At 41.7% G+C, this 20,978-nt stretch overlaps 1 protein-coding gene across 1 annotated transcript; it reads left to right on the top strand.

The window, feature by feature from the left end:
• The first annotated feature begins 279 nt into the window (after positions 1-279).
• Positions 280-19,415, top strand: hnf1ba (HNF1 homeobox Ba). Its single transcript, XM_069712415.1, has 10 exons — positions 280-1,108; positions 3,125-3,324; positions 3,552-3,819; positions 3,919-4,142; positions 10,312-10,466; positions 11,536-11,662; positions 11,737-11,919; positions 12,746-12,864; positions 13,188-13,232; positions 16,503-19,415. Exons 1-10 carry the CDS (start codon positions 729-731, stop codon positions 16,521-16,523), a joined length of 1,722 nt encoding a protein of 573 aa, XP_069568516.1. The 5' UTR covers positions 280-728; the 3' UTR covers positions 16,524-19,415.
• The last annotated feature ends 1,563 nt before the right edge of the window (positions 19,416-20,978 follow it).

Raw genomic sequence — 20,978 nt, 5'->3', positions numbered from 1 at the left:
TTCTTTTACACAGAAAGTTTTAAAACTTTAAATTAATTTGTTTCTACTAAAACATATAAACACTTCACTTATCTATGACCGAAATAATACTTTCCTAAAACTATTTAGAGAAGATTTGATTATTAGGCTTCATTAAGAGAAACAAAATGAGGGCGTTAAAAACCAACCCCACCTCATTAAGAACTCCACCAGCACCTATTAAGGCCTTAAAAAGTATACAAAACATACAGAAACTCCTGCAGTTACATGCATAATGCTTTTCCCTCAGAAGTACTTCTACAAGGCCCAGCTGTGGCTTTCATTGTTTTTATGGAGAAAAAAAAAAAAAAAATCACTGAGGTGAATATGTGCAGCTCGTCTTTCTTAAAAGTCTTTATGGGATATACAACAGGGTCCAAAGTCCATGAAAGTTTTGCTGATAAGAGGAGCCAATAAAAGCAGCAGTGCACCAGTGTAAACACCTCGGCCCAGAGCGGGCCTTATTCTGTGCATTTACATAAGGCTCCCATCAGCCGGCCCACTCATTACCATGTTTTATATTCCCCTGCTCTCAGAAAGCATCATGGCAAAGTAGCTCCATCCTCCCCTTCAACAGGGAAGTGAAGCAGGTGTCAGTAGCCGTAAACTGCCCGCAGCTCTGTACCGGAGAGGAAGACAGGAACTTTGTTTGTCTCCTCTTCATACCCTGCCTTTCCCCTCTGCTCCAGCGGGCCTATGTTGTGCTTTTAATGTTCTCTAAAATGGTATCGAAGCTGACATCCCTGCAGCAGGAGCTCCTCAACGCCCTGCTGGACTCAGGAGTTACCAGAGATGTGCTGATCCAGGCCCTGGACGACATGGACTCTAGCCCGCCGGGCTTTGGAGTAAAACTGGAGAGCCTGCCCGAGTCGCCCGCTCCTCCTCAGGGCGGCAAGATGAACGGAGCCGACCCGGACTCCAAGCCCGTTTTCCACACGCTCACCAACGGCCACAGCAAGGGCAAACTGTCCGGGGACGAGGGCTCGGAGGACGGGGACGACTACGACACTCCGCCGATACTGAAGGAGCTTCAGTCGCTGAACACAGAGGAGGCCGCCGAGCAGAGGGCGGAGGTGGAGCGCATGTTGGCGTAAGTTTTCCTTACTTAAAGTTTTTTAAGTTGTTCAAAGTTAGTTGAAATGTAACATTATGGAAATGAAACTCGTAGGTAAAAATAAGCGGTTTTAAAATTTTTTTTTTTAATCTTTAATGTATTTCGCGCTACGTGCTCTTAATTGTTTAAGTTTGGGCCTTTTAAAACCTCACAATTAACTTTTAAATCTAAAATTCGGGCCTGTATACACGCAAAACACGTTCCTTACTTTGTTTACAATTTTAAAATAACCCGCCACGGTTCGGTTTTCACATTCTGGTTACTAATTATCCACATGGATTATTATTTCTTTACCTTTGCAAAATATCAGCTGAACTGAGATCTATTTATTATTAACCATACTCCACCTCTCAACGATAAAAAAAACAAACAAACAAAAAAAAAAACAGAAAACTGCGACACGAGAAGCAACTCCTGCCTGAGAAAATAGGATAATAATAATAATAATAATAATAGTAATTATTATAATAATAGTAATTATTATTATTATTATTATTATTATTAGCGACAATGATTATTATTTTATTTATTTATTCTAAATTGACCTAGATATGTTCCATTTATTTAGACTGCATGTCCGTAAACCCATCGCGGGAAAAACGGATCCCATCCCGAGTCTATTTATTTCTAATTATCTCACACTTGTCACATTTTAAACTAATAATTGAGGATGTGTCATCTGCTAACGGGACCGGAAGAATATCAAAACTAACGCACGTGTAGTGAAGTTATTATTAATTTTATTCTATAAATCATCAACTGAAAGATACACAGTGGCGTGTGATTAGAGTGAATGGAGATCTGGTTATTCATTGTCAAAAGTTATAAACTAACATCTCCCACTTAACCCGCAGACTTTAGATGTAGGCCTCCACATTCTCCAAAACAAACAGATGTGTGTAGATTTGCTTTAATTACCGATGTCCGTGTGTCTGCTGATCTCTCACTGGAAGGTAAGGCTCCATTATACCTCCGTTTATTTTGGATTATAGTTACTGCTGCACATAATCTGCGGTAATATGAGAGCCACAGATCAGAACATGCACGTTTTTAATGCTAAATGGAGGCCATGTCGTTTCTTTGAAAAAAAAAAAAAAAAAAAAAACTCAGATTATTCTTTAAATTAATATTTCTTTAAAAAACAGTTTGTTTTTTCACTTCTTTGAGATAAATGTCTAATTTCAGAGCCTTATACATGACTATAACCTGACCTAAAATTATCCTTCGATTATTTGTTTATTAATGCAGGCATTTATTCTTACAATAATTAAGTCAAAACTTAACAACAATATATATATATATATATATATACTGCAGACTAATGTTTTATGGCACAATTTAAAAGTTTATCTAATGTGAACTGGTACCAAATCTATTAGTTTTCTAAATATATATATATATAAAAAAAAAAAAAAAATTGACAAATATGTTTTTAATTATCAGTCTTTTTTGGCCAAGGTTTTAACGTTTTTTTTTTCAGCATATTTAAACATTTGTTCCATTTTAGTTTTTGTTTTTCATTTCACTATCATTTTAACTGTCCATAAATCCAGCTTTTTCCATCAAGGGTGAAATCAGGAGTTTAAATACTAAGTCCAAGTTTCACAACCTCCCTGAATCCACTTGAACTAACCTTTGAAAATATTTACGGCCTATTGAAAGGGCTGCCGTGATAAACGGGTTGTCTGTGTGGGGACTCATTATCGTTGCAAACCCTTTAAAAGTCGAGCCCTTGAAAAACTGGGACGCTAAGAGGAGGGAACAAGTTGAAGAGCTGCTGCGTGTTAGATGATTTATGTATTTAGTTTAAAAACATTTCAATAGCGGAGAAGCATTTCTTCATGTATTTAAATTGATTCAATGTCATGACATCGCCCAGAAGACTTTATTTCAGCCATAAAGTCTGAGTCACAGTGGAATTTCGTCTTTACTACTTCCCTCTGAGAGCTGCCTGTTGTTCAGTGTCGAAATGTTTTCTGCTCCTGAACCCAGAGAGGATCCATGGCGTGCTGCCCGCATGATCAAAGGTTACATGCAGCAGCACAACATCCCCCAACGGGAGGTGGTGGACATCACCGGGCTGAACCAGTCTCACCTCTCCCAGCACCTCAACAAGGGCACGCCCATGAAAACACAGAAGCGAGCGGCCCTCTACACCTGGTATGTCAGGAAACAGCGGGAAATTCTCCGACGTAAGTTAATATTTGAGTTTCTCATAGTTCGGCCCCGGCCTATAATGTGTGGTCAGCAGCAGCACGCCGCTATATTTGGTTTTCAAACCAGTAGGGATATCAGGTTTCTTTATCATGGTGTATGACATATCCATACAGCAATAGGAATAGACATGTCCTTATAATTAATCAAAAGTAAAAATTATATATCAATGTTTTTATTAATCGTTCCCCTTCTTATGTTGCAGAGTTCAACCAGATAGCGCACGGCTCCGGCAGCAGCATGACAGACAAAAACAATCAGGATCCGGCATTTTTTTTCCCAGAGTTCAACCCCTCCGGTCAGGGCATGGCTCCGCCCGGCGAGGAGGTCGGCAGCGAACCCTCCTGCAAGAAAATGAGACGCAACCGCTTCAAATGGGGGCCCGCATCCCAGCAGATCCTGTACCAGGCCTACGAACGGCAGAAGAACCCCAGCAAGGAGGAGAGGGAGGCTTTGGTGGAGGAGTGCAACAGGTACACGAACATGATGCCTTTTTATTGAATACTGACAGACAAATGTTACTCGAACAATGTTAACCCCCAGATTTTTTTGCATTGTGCTGTTTCCTGCAGAGCCGAGTGTCTGCAGAGAGGCGTCTCCCCCTCCAAAGCTCAGGGCCTCGGCTCCAATCTGGTCACCGAAGTGCGGGTCTACAACTGGTTTGCCAACCGGCGTAAAGAGGAAGCCTTCAGGCAGAAGTTGGCCATGGACGCCATCACTGTACCGACCCACGGCCTCAACCCTCTGCTGTCACACAGCTCGCCACATCACCCACAGACCAGCGCTTCGCCTCCCAGTAAGATGCCAGGTGGAGTTGCTGTGCAGAGAGCAGATTGTCTTTGGTTGTTGTTGCAGGAAATATCTGCAAACATCAGTCCTGAAGGAAAATTGAAGGTGCTTGAGGTTTCTGTGGCTACTGTCAGAAAGAGGAAGAGTTGATGTGATCATGGAGGCAGAGAAAGAGAGGGTAATTGATCAATGAGCGTGAGTGAGTGAGCTGAGCAAATGCCATTGTTATTCTGATCTCTGAAAACACACTGAGAACAATCCACATTGTACCTGCAATCTCCACTCCAAAGTCAGCATGGAGAGGCATGACACAAAGGGCAGCAGTCCTGTGACAGACCAGGGTCAGGCCCGGGTCAGGGAAGGGGGGACAGACACATCCCGATCACCTCCACGTAACGCTGTCATTTCCACATTTCCTCCTCCCATACGGGTTGCTAATGAGTGCGCTGCCACAACACGGCGTCGCTGTGCGTTATTGCTCTGACCGTTTCACCCTGACCTGATGTTTGCATTCGGAGTAATTAGTATTGACTGAGTCTACCTGGTGTACACAACATAAAAACAAAGCTGATAGGCCTCACAGAACATTACCCCCCCCCCCCTCTCCCGTGCCATCACTCACCGTCCATAAAACTGATTTGAGGGACTCACTCGGAGCCCATTGTTGTCCTCTCGTGTTCGAACACGAGTCCAGCTTTGAAGGGAAAGCAAACTGTTTGCCTTGGCTTGCTCTTTTACCTTTGGATAAACTGGTCCCACTTGTGGATTGTCTATTTGCCTTAGTTTTTTTTGTTGTTGTTGCTGCTCAGAACACCTGACCAGGCGTTGACCTCAGGTTGCAGAGCTTTAAGGGTCAGCGGTGAGGTTGTAGCAGATGAGGGGAAGGGTCGGTGGAAAGCGCATCGCTCCCCCCCCCAAAAAAAAACCTCAGCTGGCTGCTTACAAGGTGTCCTGCTGGCATCCTGCCGACAGCATCAGCTGTTTTTCAGTGTCAGCCCCTGACCTGACAATAATATCCCAGCGGGGCGCCTCATTGCGTTGCTAGGGCACGGCCTGTATTATGCATGCTTAATGGACAATTAAAATCCTTTGCTACTACATCTCCCGGGCCTTTGATAAGGGGCTCCTCTGACTTCTACTCTCTATACTCTACCTCAGAGGGAGGTCCCATTGTCTGTGGTGTATTAGAAGACTGCAGTGACTGTAACCTAGGTTCATTTATCTCTGCTGGGCCTGAAGGAGGACTGATTTTAAAGCACCCCCCCCTCACCTTTATGGGCATTGGTATAGTTGCTGAGGCTGGGCGCAGACTCAGAGCAGCAGGAGCTGTCCACTCGGGTATTGGCTCTTTTCTGGCCAGACAGGACTGATGACCCCTTCTTCGCCTGTGGAGAAAGCTACCCCCTCACCCCGACCCCCACCCCCACTCCTTAAACCGCCGCCACACCTTCAGTCATACGAGAGAGGTCACTGCAGGGTCATTTCAAAGAAACTCCTCTGACTCTGGGAGTTTTTATTGATTCTGTTTTGGTTCGTTGATCAGTTGGTCACAACTGGATAGACAGTCAAACAGTGTGACGTGCAGCTTTTTTTTTTTACTTCCAGAAATGAAACTGATCTTATAGGCAGATAACATCCTTTAGAAGCAGGCACCTGTGTTTTCCTAAGCACTGTTCATCCACTAACAATGTTTACTGAGCTCAGCAAATCCGGCTTATTTCGTTTCTTTGAAGCATGAATCTTCTCTAACAATAAATCTCATAAATATGTTTCCTAAATCATTCAGACATGATATTTTTAAGGAAAAAGTTGTTTTCTGTTATGGGAAGTAACTTAGTCCATTTACTAAAATACTGTACTTAAGTACAGGTTTAAGGGATCATGCTTTACGACACAATACGACACGATACGACACGATATGACACGACACGACACGATACCGTACGATACCTTATGATTCAATATAGTTTATTGTCCGCATGGAGAAATTTTTGTTGGGCAAGTGTTCTTGCATGTGATAGAATTCTGCATTTTGGACATAATATATCATTATTCCTAAGAAACATACATTTATGTTCCATAAATAGTTAGATTTAAGAAAGAAGAGACTACACATAAAAATAGACAATACAGTCCAACACTTAAGACATATTCCATAAATGGGACTACATTTTATAGCTTAAAAAACTAGCAGTGTATACAAGCTTAAAAACTAAATATTGCACAGCCACGGCATATTGTATGATCTAAAAATACACTCCACAGCTACATTTACTTGAGTATATTCATTTTATGGCACTTTATAATTCTACTCTACTACATTTCATCTGCACTTTTTTTTACTTTAACTTCACTGCATTTATCTTTTAGGGACTGTTAAGTAACTTTAAAAAAGTGAATTATTACACAATTGTTATTATTCAGATCTAAAGAGGTAAAAACATTCAATTATTTCCCCCAGAAAAGCAAAGAGTAGGCAAAAAGTGCACAAGATTAAAATTTGACCTGAAATACAGATGATACTCAGACAAAAGTACAAGACATTTAAACTTTCTGGCTTAATACTTACTGTTATAAAATCTGTGTCTAGTCGAGGCTCTTTGTCACATTTCAGGTTTCTTAAATTTTTTCAGCACTGTCACCAAAAATTAAATTTACCCTGAAAACTTCTCCCATGGCCAAAGAGGCAAAATAATTCATTGCAATCACAGATTTGTGGAGCAAAAATTTGTTTTGCGGTATTTCGTTTTTTCTTTAATAATCTCATGACCCTTCTTGACTTCTTCTTGACTCTTTGGAGGGGCCCACACCCTAGGTTGGGAACTACTGGACCAAACTACCCACCTCTGAATAAAGTAGTTAAGCTTAGCTCCACCTTTGGAGGCTGTAACTGTAAGATGCTGGACATTATTGATACATGAGCAACAATAGTATAAAATATTATGATACATCAGGAAAAACAGCATTTGTCAGCATGACAGGTACTTTTATTTTTCACTACATTTTATTAATAATCCTAAAGTCGGACTTTGAATGCAGGATGTTTTTTTGTTATGCAGTGTTTAAACTTATTGTATTGATACACTTGTGTCTTGGCAGCTGAAACCACCATGAAAATGAATCCGCGCTGTGTAAGCTGAACTATGTCGTTCTGCACGTTACCAAACCAGCAGACTCAGAAGTTCCAGATCAGATACGGCAGTTAGGTGGGGGTGTGTGTGTGTGTGTGTGTGTGTGTGTGTGTGTGTGTGTGTGTGTGTGTGTGTGAAGGGGGTTGTTATCCGTGGGCTGCGTGGCTTTCTGTCACCTCAGGCTAGCTGCAAACAGGGACGCACACATGGAGAGGATGGCCTACCTCTGCACTTTCCACCGCTCTGTTTCCCTGCAGAGACCCAGGAGGTCTGTCATATGCAGCAGCACAACAATGAGCACTGCCTGAGGTTGGGGAGGCAGGCTTTGATTTTACATGGGTCACACAGGGAGCTAGAGCCTTTTAAACCCGCTGAAGATCCTTGCTACCACTCCCCTTGTGAAGTTCTCGCCCTCCCCCTGCTCTCAAAGAGCAAGCCTACGTTTCTTTAAAAAGAAAAAAAAAAAGTATGGTACCATCATGCCAAAATCTAATTTTGGTTTTGTGCAATCTTTACGACAAGATTGGGAAATTTATGAGGATTATAGTGATTAGAAAACCCAGTAGTTTTTCTAGAAAGCAAGAGTCTCTTGAGTGTGGCCGGAGGAAGTCCTTCCGACTCACGCGGAGGTTCCCCACGGCTCCAGTTACTGCCGAGCCCAGAGAAACAAAACTGGCCTGAATAGCATCCTTTTCTCCCTCCGACACTTAAAGAGGTTGCCCAGCTCCGAGATAACTGGCTTTTTATGAGTCCTCCTCTATTGTGTGGCAATGGGGGTCATGAGTCCAATGTAGTGTTTTATTGTTCTGCGGCAGTGTTTACAAGGCACGGTGGAGTGTTGTGGGGTTGATAGTATGCTGCGGGACACAGTATGAAGTCTGCCGGTTGTACAAAATGGAGGACAGGTACTTTAGAGGATGAAATATGGCGCTGGGGCGTTGCAGTGTCTGCGTTCAAAGAAAGAGCTCAACATTATCGGAAATATGTTTGCTTGAAGTATGTTTACTTTCTTGCTGAAAGTTGAAGGAAAAGTTTGATATCACTTTCATGTCTGTTTATTAAACAAGAAGTCAGAGCCTAAAAGACAGTTAACTTATAGCATGAAGACTTGAAACAGGCAGGAATCAGTGACTGCTTAGCGCTTCCAAAGCTCACACATTAACACATTATGTATTGTTTGTTTAATAAGCTAAAACAAATTAATTATGCAGTTTTAGAGGTGCCAGAGGCAACTGATTTGAGTTCTTTTGGACCGAGCTGTTTCCCTAGCAAACATGCAACCTCAAAATGTCAAACTTGCTTCAAATGAACAGCAGCACATATGAGATTATTACGATGACTGGTTATTGTAGATGCACTGATTCAGATGAACCTCTAAACAGATGAGTTCCACAGTGATGCCTGCTTATAACGCACTGCTTCCCCCGTCATTGGTCCCCTTTAGTGTCAGCGCCCATCCCTCTTCTTTTTTTTTTTTTTTATCTCAAAATGATTGTATATCAATAGTTCCTGTCATGTCAGACCAGCTTCAGCATGACGCTCAGGCTGTCACACACCCAGGTCAGGGACGCGGGGCTCAGGGCAAGATGGCAGATCTGTGTGCAAACAGAGTCTGTCTCTTCACTGTCACTGAGGGAGGAACGCTCTCTGAGTCCGTGTGAGGCCGAGACCGCAGGATAAGAATGTGTTTGACATTGCTTGTAATTGTGTAATGTTTACTCTGTTGGTATCAGAGGGTCCTGCATCAGCAAACAGGCATTTGATTGTCGGTTGTGAGTGGGTGGGTGGGGGTGAAGCATTCCTCTGGGCCTCCAGTGCGAGACAAGAAGTAGTCTAGACGTGGGATTAAGTGATGGCCACTAAATTTATTTTCATTGCTTCACCGTGAATCTGTGAAACCAGTACGAGCTTTTAGGCAGAATTTGAGGTATACCTTCCATTTTATACCGTTTTATACCTTCACGCAACCATATGTTGGGTGCAATATTGTACATTCAAGTATCTGACAACTTTAGTTACGATAGTTTTCTAGTTCTTAAAAAAGAAACTATAAGAAAAAAAGCAATCAAAGATGAAAGATTTGTGTCGAAGAACTCATTTTTTTTTCTTTTCTCTCCAATTTATCGCTTCAAAAACCTTCAGATATAACAATTAGGCCGGAAAACACAGGATGAAACTATATTACTTACTATAAAGTTGGAACAAAAATATATCGTGAATTTTTGTGCAGAATGAGTTCTCATACTTTGCACATTTTGCTGCTGACACTGCGTTTGCTTCATTTGGGATTTGAATGCAGGACTTTTACTTTTAACTGAGTATTTCATTATTATTATTATTTGTTGGGAAGCTGTGGTTCTCAACTGGTGGCCATTTTTGAGAGGGTCGAGGATCTGTGCATAAAAAACATGTCGTTTTTTAAAACTTGATGAGCCCCACAAGTTTAAACTTGTTTAAAAATCATATACGCTTTTAATTCAAGATGTCTGCCTTTTGTTTCTTTAGGGTTTTAACCTTAGTTTTATGTTTATTTTGTGTGTTTAAGTGCATGAAGGCGTTGTGGATGACTGCACCGGCTTTCTGTAAAATTTATTTTAAAGGCTCAGAAAAAAAAGATACCGGTCGTGTGAAGTTAAAATGTGGATCCCGAGGCTGCACAACTGCTGTTGTAAAATATCTGAGTGCTTCCTCCAACGCCGGTGAAACTTTACACTGACGTAATTAGGACCATCATCTGTAGCGTGTGTGCTGTTAGAGAGTCTGATGGGAGTTGTGCTGTTGTGAGTGCGTGTACACAGTGAACGGCCTTGGCTGAGCTGCGCAGATAGCAGCGGTGGACGGGTCAGTGTGTTTGTTTGCTATGTCCTCCTCTGTCTGAGTCAAAGAGCAGGTGAGTCTGGTGGGTTGGAACAACAGCTCAGCTCAGATGGAGGCCTGCGCTGCTATCTCTCTGCCCTATATACCTGCAGTAGTTGTAGCACACAGTGGCTGAGGGCCAAGACAAATTAAACTAACCTGCTCTCTCGCTCTGGTTCTCTCTCTCAGTGCGTTACAGCCAAGGCCCCGGTGAGGTCACCTCCTCCACCACCATCAGTCACCACAGTAGCAACCCCATGGCGAGCGGCCAGTCGGTGCTGCAGCAGGTGTCTCCGGGAGGACTGGACCACAGCCACAGCCTGATGTCACCTGATGCCAAGATGGTGAGTGAACACACCTGGGCTCTCGTGGCCTCAGATTAGATAAGACTGGGCCTTTCGTTTAGCTTGAACGTACAAAGCAGGTTCCTGAACCTCCTCTCCCATGGACCTGCTGGCAGGAGCCAACAATTAGCACATTGTGCTGCCCTGTTTGGGGGGCGGAGCCAGAGTGGCAGGCCACGGCTGGACTAGCAGGCAGCCTTCACCAAAGTGCACCGGACATGTTCGCCATCAGCCAATAAACCTGACAAAGAAACATTCTCTTCTCATTGATTATATGTCTCTCAAAGAGGAGCCGAAAGTGGAGCGTTGCTTGTTCTGCCAGAGAAATGACGCCAACATCCGATTATGCCTGATACTTTTTTTTTCTACTTCTTCCCTTTGCCTTAGTCCAAATATTTGATCAGTGACCAGGAAACCTGTGCGAGGGCCCGCAGCGTCTGAGTTGTGGTGCAAGAGTACTTTTTGATATATGATGTGTAATCTACTGTCTAAACAAAACATTCCTCAATAATGAGGAATCGTCGAGTATCTATCGATTTGTTTTGTTGGGAATCTCAGAAAATATTAAGTCCCATGTTGGTCACTTCAGTTCTCTTCTGCCTTTCGCAGCGGCAGGATGTGAAGTGAGGGAAGGTGTTGTCGTGTGCAGAGCTGTCAGTGTTTTATATGCAGATGTTAGTTGGGTCAGGCTCTCCTCTGTGGGCAGCTGCCAGTCAAACAGACTCAGTGCCAGGCAGGGGGAGGAGCCTGATCAGCATTACTGTAAACGCCTGGCACAAAGACAAACTCGGCCTCCTCTGTAACATTTTAGTACGACTTTGTTATTCTACTTCACATTTCTTTCAAGAGAGGAGTTACACAGGAGTTGTACCAGAAGAATCTGCAAGTCAAAATTTATGTGTTGTTTGTTTCGCAGCCAACGGCTGTTTCACTTTGAACATGAATTTATATGGATTTACTCAGCAAGATACTGCAGCTCTCTTAACTTTGAGCGTCGTATTCGGCTAAAAATGAATGATGCGACAGTAAACCGATGCAGTAATAAAATTTCTCTTCTCTCTCTTCTCAGATTTCAGGTTCAGGTGGAGGACTTCCTCCAGTCAGCACACTAACAAACATCCACAGTTCCCATCACAGCCACCAGCAGACACAGAACCTCATCATGCCTCTGTCTGGAGTCATGGCCATAGCGCAGAGTGAGTCCAACATCCCTGAATAACACTTCTACTTGTTCTACGTTGCCGTGGTCTAACCGGCTGTGTGTCCACAGGTCTAAACACGTCACAGTCTCAGACGGTGCCGGTGATCAACAGCGTGGCGGGCAGCCTGGCGGCGCTGCAGCCGGTGCAGTTTTCCCAGCAGCTCCACAGCCCTCACCAGCAGAGCCTGATGCAGCAGTCTCCCAGCCACATGAGCCAGCAGCCGTTCATGGCCACTGTCACACACTCACACAGTCAGTAACACACTTCTACCGTCTTCTGTTGCCGAAATTATCTGCATGTCTGCATTATCTGTAAAAAAAAAAAAAAAAAAAAAAACATACATGCCGGTCAGGCTCTAGTTTTAATGTGTTTATTGAGACACGAGTGGTTTGAAAAGTAAATCTACCTTTGCAAAATTGTTTCATTTGAATAATTTTAGAGGCCAGACAGGGTAACATTTTCTCATATTTCATACAGAACAACTAGAAAAGTGTCTCTATGTGGTAAATATATGATCTAATTCTCTTGAAAAGCATTTGCAGGACTCTGACCCATCGACGTCAGAGCAAGGGTAAACTCCTGTATCAATGAAAGCTCTGATGGGAAAGATTTAGCTTGGACAACACCACATCTACCATGTTGTTATCTATTATGTCATATATATTCTTTCCCTGGATTACATTTTTCATGTCCTCTTTGGCCTGCAAAGCTGAGAGTTCCCATATTATCTGCTAAAATTAAAAGAAAAAGTAAAAGTATCAATATTAGATTTTTTTTCAACCTGCTGTATTTCTTCAGTTTCTTTGGAAGAAGACAGTTTGGACGTTTCTTTACATCACATCATGTTTTAGGCACAACATTTATTATTTTATTTAGAGAGGGCAGGAGAGGAGCTCAGTGCATCATGGGAGATCAGCAGCAGCCTGGGCTTTTAACAGCTTAATTTAGAGATGACTCAAGGTCAGCTTAGCTATAACTATCAGCTTTGTCAAAAGGTTTGAACGGGCCTGCCTCGCTCTTATTTTTATTCAATACAAATGTCACAATGTAGTCACCTTTTTTGTTTTATCTTTGCAGTGTATTCTCACAAGCAAGAGCCCCCGCAATATTCCCACCCGTCACGTTTCCCCTCGGCCATGGTGGTCACAGACGCCAACAGCCTCAGCACCCTCAGCTCCATGTCCTCGGGCAAGACGGTGAGTCTTTGACCTACAAGCCATAGTCAGATCTCTGCCCGCCTGCTGTTGTAGATGTTACTCCAAGTAATTATGGGGCTTTTTGCATGATAATCAGCATTCAATTTGTCATGGTTTTTTTGCTGTAATACTGCAGCAACAGTCTCGTATCAATAGCCCACTCATTTCTCTACTGATACCCAAAAAATAATTGTCGTTAACACCCCAATGGAAGCACACGCTAACAGGAACTAGATCACAGCCGGGAGAAGTGTGTGTGTGTGTGTGTGTGTGTGTGTGTGTGTGTGATTGTGTGTTGACTTGTTTAATTCCTGTCACATTAGGACGCTCCTGTAAACAAGATGGTGCAACTCGGGGGTCTATCCTGGGTAAATACAATTTCCTCAGTTCAGTCACACAGCCTGAATAAAATCACACACAAATCTACTGTAGCTGTGCACGCTGATCCCTTTACTTTTTGGTTTTGGGCTTCCGCTGATGTTCAAACACTTTCATTCAGCTCTGGACGATGAGAAGGATGTCTGGACAGGACACTCCTCAGAATTCTTATTTCCTCTCAGACTAATCAATCACATGCTCCCTCAGCCTGAAAGCCTCCTGATTAATGCTCCCTCTTTTCACTTTCCTCTCCCCGTTCAGAGTCACTTCTGCGATCAGGAAATGAGACCTGTTAATCAAAGTTTGCGAGCCCCGTGTGCTGCTACTTTCCTCCATGCTACAGTGAGGCAGGAGATGAGATGGGTGTTTTTTTTTCTTTTCTTTTTTTAGTAATTACACCTCTTCCTCTTTCCTACTTCTCCCTGCTCTCCGTGATCGCTCTAGCCTGAAATTTTGTCCATGGTGGTTTCACACGCTTAATTTCCCACGCTGAGGCAGACTGCTCGTACCGTGAGCTGCTACTGCCGGCCCGATGGACTGATGGGACGATAGCTCTGAGCGTCCTGTCATGTGTTTGACCTGGGTGTTACTCTGTCTCTCTCTCTCTAAATTCAGCTTAAACAATTAGGGCAAAGTACACAAATCCTTTACTTAAGTAAAAGTACCAAAACCACAGTGCAAAAATACTCAATAATCCTCTAATAATCAAAGTAATGCATGTAAAAACCCACATTATAGATCTAAATCTGCCTGAATAACTTAGGACTGACCCAAGCTTTTATTTTGTTAATAACCTAAACTCACTTTTTATAAACAACTTATTATCTTTGAATTATTTGGATTTTCATGTTTTCAATATCTAACATGTAGAATACACACTTGTACCCATTTCGTCTGTGAAACCACTTAAATGTGATATTTTAGTTCATCAGAGCTTAACAAAAAATAATATCAAGTAAAATAGAGATACAAAATCTATTTAAAAACATAAAAAAGCTGGAAACTACTGATTTTATTGTTAATAATGTACCGTAGGACAGTAAACTAGGATTATTTTGGTCAGTGAACTATTTGGTTATTTTCTCAATTAATAAAATAAATGTTTTCTATCATATATATATCCCAGAGCTTGATATAAATACATCAAATCTCTCATTTAAAACCCCCAAATATTGTAAAAAAAAAAAAAAGAGCAGTAAATTATTACATTGGAGAACCTGAAATTATCACATTTCTGGCATTTTTTCTGACAAAAGACTGATTATCAAAATTTGTGAATTAGTTTTCTCTCTGCTCATTAATTGATTATTGGTTGCAGCTCTAATGCACTTCTTTCTATATGCTTGTCTATTTTTTTTTGTGTGTAAAATATCAACCTGAAAATTCAAAAAAATTAAAACACCTGACTATCTCAAAACTTTAGTACAGTGCACGAGAGAATGTACTTAGTTACTTTCCACTAGTGGTTGTATCCCACTGGTCATATTTCACAAACCCTTTATTTAGTGAGCAATTAGCCCTAAAGCTCCCCCAGGTATTTTCTTATCAGGACTTTATTTGGACGATGGAGCCTTCTTCTCACGACACGACCAGCGTGCCCGGGCTTTATAACACTCGTTGTTTACCGAGAACCCTCCCTTATACCTGAGTCTGTTTAAAACTCACCTCTGCTCAGACCCCGCCATCTAATGACTCAGGTCTGGGCTGCAGGTCAGCTTTATCAGGTGAGGCTGTTTGCTGGCCGCAGGGTCACGCCGGGGTCAGCTGCCTCCACTGCTGCAGAGGCAAGAGGAAAAATAAATTACACAAACAATCAAGAAGAAGAGAGCATTTCAATGGCAGCAGCGCTTTTCAGAATCAGGAGAAGAGGGATGAGGAATGTATTTGGTCAGGTGTGGCTCATGAAGGTGAAGAGGTGGAATAAGTATTCAAATAATTTACTGATGTAATTATTTCCCTTCACAAGTAGAAATCCTGCGTTCACATTTTCTACTTGAGGATGGAAATATTTTATAATTTGCATTTCAATGATACGATTGTGTTGGAAGTTGCAAGTGATCTCCTGCTGCCTGGTTTACTTTCACAGCTCCAACAATGTCATTTACAAACTGAGCAGGCTGATATATTTGTAGTGAATAAGCTTCAAACATGTGCTGCACTCTACCTTCCCCGCAACCACCAGCAGACACATTAACCCGATGTCACGCCAAAGCCTGTAATACACCCGTGTGTCCACGAGAGCAACGTGTCAGTGTCACGTTTTGCCTCGCCTCAATGTGAAATAAAATGTGCTTTAGGTTTTGGCACCAAAAACCACGTGGTTAGGTTTATAAAAAGATCATGGTTTGAGTTCAAATGAGTCATTTTATATTAGTAACATTACATATGTCAGATCATATACTTAATGTATATTATATAATCTAAAATTTGTATATCATGTAAGTTAAAGTAACTCACTAAGGGATACTTAGGTACAAGTCGACTTTTGGTTTTTCATGGACGCAAACACCAGTCGTTGCAGTGAAAGTGCTTTTCCAATAAACGGGCTTATAATTCAGAAAGCTAACAGACGGGTAACGTAATGCAGGAAATACAAAGACACTGAGAGAAATTATGAGTCCATTGTAAGATCAACATGTTTTCTCAGACGTAGGTTATTATAAGTTATGAAGACAAACTCTACATGACTAAAGTTGCAATATATTAGCTCGATATTCAACAACAACAAAAAAAAATCAACTTCCATGACCTCTGACCTTTTTGCAAACGTCAGCAAACACATCACAAATCCTGAACTCGAGGCTTATAGAAAATTTTGAGTTCCAATGTTGTGAATACCACAAGCGGTGGCCGTCATGACGGTCACGCCTCAGCGAGGTGAAACGTGATGCTGGTACGGCATCCTCTAGTGGACTGACGGGTGTAATACAGGCTTTGGTGAGATGCAGGGCTGGACATACACAGAAGAAAAGTAGCTGGTTACCATAGCGACATAGCAATGGAGACCAAAAACAGAGATAACAGTTGGACGTATGAAGAATCAAACAAGTAAAGGGGTCAAAATATTAGGAACAGCATAGGCTTCTTAAAAGTAGGATGCTGTTGTATTAGCTTGCATCATATCGCACAGGTGTTCCTAATAAAGTGGTCAGTGAGTGCTCATATACGTGTGTGTGTGTGTGCTACTGGATAGATTGTATTTATTGCTTTATGTAACGCAGCGCTGCTCTGTCTGACATTTCCCTCCTTCTCCTTCTCAGTGTCCTCTTCAGGCTTGGTGAGAGCGTCCACCTGACTTCCTTGGTGCCCGGCAACCGGAGCACATTTTTCCACCCTCTCACCGCGGTCGCCATGACAACTCTTAATAACCTGGAACAGCGTGCTGGATGATGAGTCAGTCAACAAACACAGAGGAGAGACGACGGTGGGCAAGGCGGTGAAAATGAGAAATGGGAGCAGAGGAAGGGGGGGAAAAAAATTAAAGGAGTCCTCACTGCACCTGAGAGTGAGGAGCCCGCGTTCCTCTCTGTGGCACACATATGATCAACACGGATGTATGATTTTAACACAATCTTTGACAACAGTATTCAGTTTTTCACGCCCCTTTTCAAACAGCAGTTGTGGCATTACAAAGGAACAAAAACCAAGCACCAGTAAAATTTCGTGGACCTGAGTGAAGGCTCCCGGGACGACTTAAACTGTGATTTAAGGTGGAAATATGAAGACACGAACAGAGACAGTGACGCCTGGGCTGTGTCGCCTTGCACGTGAGCAGACTGTGTGACAATCACAATAACCTTTATCGATCTTGTGCATGCATTTGACATTCTTACTGAGCTTTAAAGGAGTCTTCCAATATTATTCTTTCACACTCAGTTTACTGTAGTGCAAATGTTGAATGCCTGCTCATCATTTCGAGCTGTCCGATGTGTATACTGTGATTGAAAAGACTTTGACAATCTTGAGAGGACTATGCAATGCGTCTATAGGTGTATGCAATGCTTCGTATAACTGGATTCTGCACAAAACTCCACACACTTGAGGCTGAGAATGAATATGCACTGTGGGTGAAGTCAAAAACAGCTATTATATACTGTTGATAAAGCTGCCTGTAAAATAACACAAAAGCAGATGGATGTCTATGGGACAAATATGCCAAAGGATAAGAGTTGTGAATGTGTCACAAGCTGCCCTGCAATATCTAGAACCCTGGTCAGTGGGGAGGACTGACTCACACACTTTAAATGTGGCCCTTCCCCTCCATAGAAACCTCTGGCTGTTGTTTGCACACAGGTTCAGGTGAATACCAGGAATGGGTCTCGCCCTCTCTTTATCGCTCCCACTTCCTGCCACAGTGTGAAAAAGGACAAATATTGTTAATAACTCCTCTGCATAAATTGCAGCGGTGGATCCCCCTGGGTACAATGAAAATATTGACAAGTATTCAGAAACAAAACAAACATGAAAGAGGACAGTGTTGTGACAGCGGTGGCTCTAATCATACAGGAATCCAGAAGAGGCTGGGAAACGTCGGGAAGAGCAGCAGCAGCAGCTGCTGTGGGCACAGACGCCCACGCTGACAGTATTGAGGTGTGTTCAGACAGAAACCCAAGAGACATCTGTGTGAATTTGACGGCTTGTGTTGATTTGCTCCAAACAGCTCCTAAAACAGTTTGTGTCGGTGTGTGTCAAGTCTTCCAACACGCCGGACCCTATAGATCGTTTGTTTCCACCCTCAAATACGACCCATGTGAGTGTTTCCTGAATTAGCGCCCACAGTTATATTTAGGCACAAAAACCATTTGGTTGGAGAAAGATTTTCGATTTTTTTTTCGTTCTTTTGGCAACAGTAAATCTGTTTTTCAAATTTTCTCCTGACACATAGCTTGAAGCTACAGACTGTTTTATAAAAAAAATTAATGTAGTCTCCAGGGCTGAAAAGAGAAACCTGTGCCAAAGTGCCTTTAAATGCAATACCACTGAAGGCCACCAGGGGCTGGCTCCATTAGACTCCCCTTCAAAAGCATCAACTCTGATAAAGTACTGAGTACATTTATTTCCACAAGTCATTATGGTTGCTAAATTCCTTCCTTCTGATCAGTGTTGTGGTGGTCATCTGAAAATACTTCTAGAATTGATCAAATTTTCAGCCTCAAAGAGAGGGATGTTGGCCTCCTCCCAAGCTCCACCCTCACGTCCAAATATGGTCACTTCTGCTTTCAGAAAAACCAAGATGGCAACGGCTTACATGTGAGACGGGGAGCTTTGAAACAGCAGTTTACAAACCAGTTGGTGACAGCACAGTGAGTTGCCACTTGCTGGAGTCAGGGAGCGTGCAACGGTCTCCGTTGTCACGGCAACAGTAAATGTGGTTTCGAAAAACGAAGTGAACAACCCTCTCCTGAACCTTATACCTAATTTTGTATCAAACCATTCATCTCACGCTGCTTCTCCCAACAAGAAAAAAAAGAAAAAAAAATCACTTTGTACAGACGTCTCTTCAGCTGTCACTTCTGCGGGACATTATTTATACGACCACCAGAGGTCGCTTATCTTTAAAACGTAAATGTGGTTGGTAATATGGTGCTTGAACAAATGACCTACGGGGTCGATTTTTGGAGGACAACTGACCTCACCAGAAACTCCTCTTCTTCCTGTTATTCCCGTCCACCCCCTGCATACAACAATCACCTGACGACGTGCAAACCACTGAGCAAAATCTCGTCCAAATTCATCGTTCCACTTACTTCATTCACAACAAGAATTCACGGTGCGTTCTGTCCGAACACACAGTCAGAGTTTCAGCAGCAGTACGATGACGAGACCAAATTGATCATCATCAATACGTTTTCCTTTCATTATAACTACCCATGAGTTTATGAGACAAAAGAGCCATTTGTGATTATCGCAGTTGGTTTGTAATAAGTGTGGCAGATCCAGTCTCCTGTTCAATATTAGGTCATTCCATTGTTTTTATTTTCTTGTTGGTGTGTGACTGTTATAAGCATATCTACTGTCATCTGATCAGAGGGCACTCATACTTGTGTGACAGGACATGATTTTTTTTCTTCCTCCTAATGTATTATTTTTGTATAAAATTGAAATCAATCATAAATCATTATTTATACTTTATGAGAAAATATTGGTATTTCAAGTAAAATGTTTTTTTCCAAATGAAAACATAGTTGTGTTTTTTTTCTGTGCATTTCAAGCTCATTTGAATTATTTGACATGCAGTTCAGATGTTTTATAATACAATCATACTTTAAAAATCATATTTACATTATATTTTATATATTCATCATACAGTCTAATTATGTAATATTTTAATTGCAAAGTGAAAGCAAAAAAATATATTATGGTGTAAGAAGTATAATTTTTCCTCCCAAAATGTAGTGTAATAAGAATATATATAAATGTGTACTCGACAGAGGTTCTTGGCCACGTAAAGAAAATGTAGTTCATCGTATACTGTTGGGTTTACAACCTCAACAAAGATGTTGTAGTGCTGCAGTGATAAGAAAACAGCCGCTTTGAAGTTCATAGATATTAAAGTGCACATTACATTTCAAGGTGCGAGTTCATTGAACCTGACATGTTGATAGCTCAATTCATTTCAGCCTTTATCTGTACTCACTGAGTAGATTGTAAAACTGTAGCTGGCATCAAAGTGTTTTGTAATGACATTAAATAGGGCTTCGTTGGTGTTTTAGGTCAAGATAAGATAAATCCTATTTTATACCTAAACAACTTTGTGTGTCGCATTGTTTTAAGTTCAGGTTTACTAATCTAGAAGTTTGATTTTATTGAATTACAAATATTTTTTATGTGTATCATATTTACCCTTGTAATTTTAATAATCTTTGGCCCATTATTCCTCATCCTAACGACGTTTCACTACAATTAAACCTTGCATTATTTGGTAAACATAATATTATCACCTGTTAAGTTTAACCTGTGGAAAGTTTATTTTTCACACTGATCAATATAACATCAACGCTCACTTTCCTTTTAGCTCTTTTTTTGGTCTCCACCAAGTTACCAGAAGTGACCATATTTGGATGAGCTGGGGTGGAGTGAGGGGTTAATCTGGCTGAGAACCATAGATTGTATATAAAAGTGGACGTAGTTTTAGGGTCTGAAAAATGAGACCGATGAGGAGGTAGGTCCCTTATGCTGCAATACCACCGGTTGCCGCTAGGGGCTCCCTAGTGGTCCTCGCTGGTATTGCTCTTTAAGGGAATTCAGCATCAACTTCACTTTTATATAAACTAAACAGAGTTGTGATTTATACAAGTGACTCTGCTTTCGATCCCGTGTTGACCTGCAGCTTCCGTCATGGCGCCCCGCTGGGGAAACCCTTGTAATCTACTGATGTTGCTAGATTTGGTTTTCAATAAGGCCTTTGATTCTGAGACCCAGGGAGCCTCTGGAGATCTGATCACGTCTCTTTTAGTCTTTTCTCCAAAATAAACTGAAATACTGGGAGGCTCATTTGCATCTGTTAGAGTTTGAAATACAACACTAAAATCTCTAAACATCACATTGAATTCAGCATAGGAGCCTGAATACAAACTCCATTCATTTGCAGGCTCTTGAATAATTGTTAGAAATGTGCTAAATGAGTTTATATTTGTTTAACAATTAGTGGTAATAGTAAATTGTTGTATTGATTATAGTTTCCCCAGTAGTTATTTGTAAGTTTTGTGATGTTTTTCTCTGACTTTACTGATTAC

Source organism: Brachyistius frenatus, unplaced genomic scaffold, assembly GCF_029030835.1.
Source record: "Brachyistius frenatus isolate BFR_SWC_R1_liver_20210118 unplaced genomic scaffold, ASM2903083v1 Contig_109, whole genome shotgun sequence".
NCBI lineage: Eukaryota > Metazoa > Chordata > Actinopteri > Embiotocidae > Brachyistius > Brachyistius frenatus.
Note: the sequence above shows the minus strand (reverse complement) of the source record. Positions and strands in the feature narration are given on the sequence as shown.

What these genes read in the sequence shown, in the direction of transcription:
- hnf1ba (XM_069712415.1), top strand. Translation starts at nt 729, where the DNA reads ATGTTCTCTAAAATGGTATCGAAGCTGACATCCCTGCAGCAGGAGCTC. An exon ending in GACCAGCGCTTCGCCTCCCA is followed by an intron (nt 4,143 to 10,311) that starts GTAAGATGCCAG and finishes TCTCTCTCTCAG; the next exon opens with TGCGTTACAGCCAAGGCCCC. An exon ending in CCATGTCCTCGGGCAAGACG is followed by an intron (nt 12,865 to 13,187) that starts GTGAGTCTTTGA and finishes CTGTCACATTAG; the next exon opens with GACGCTCCTGTAAACAAGAT.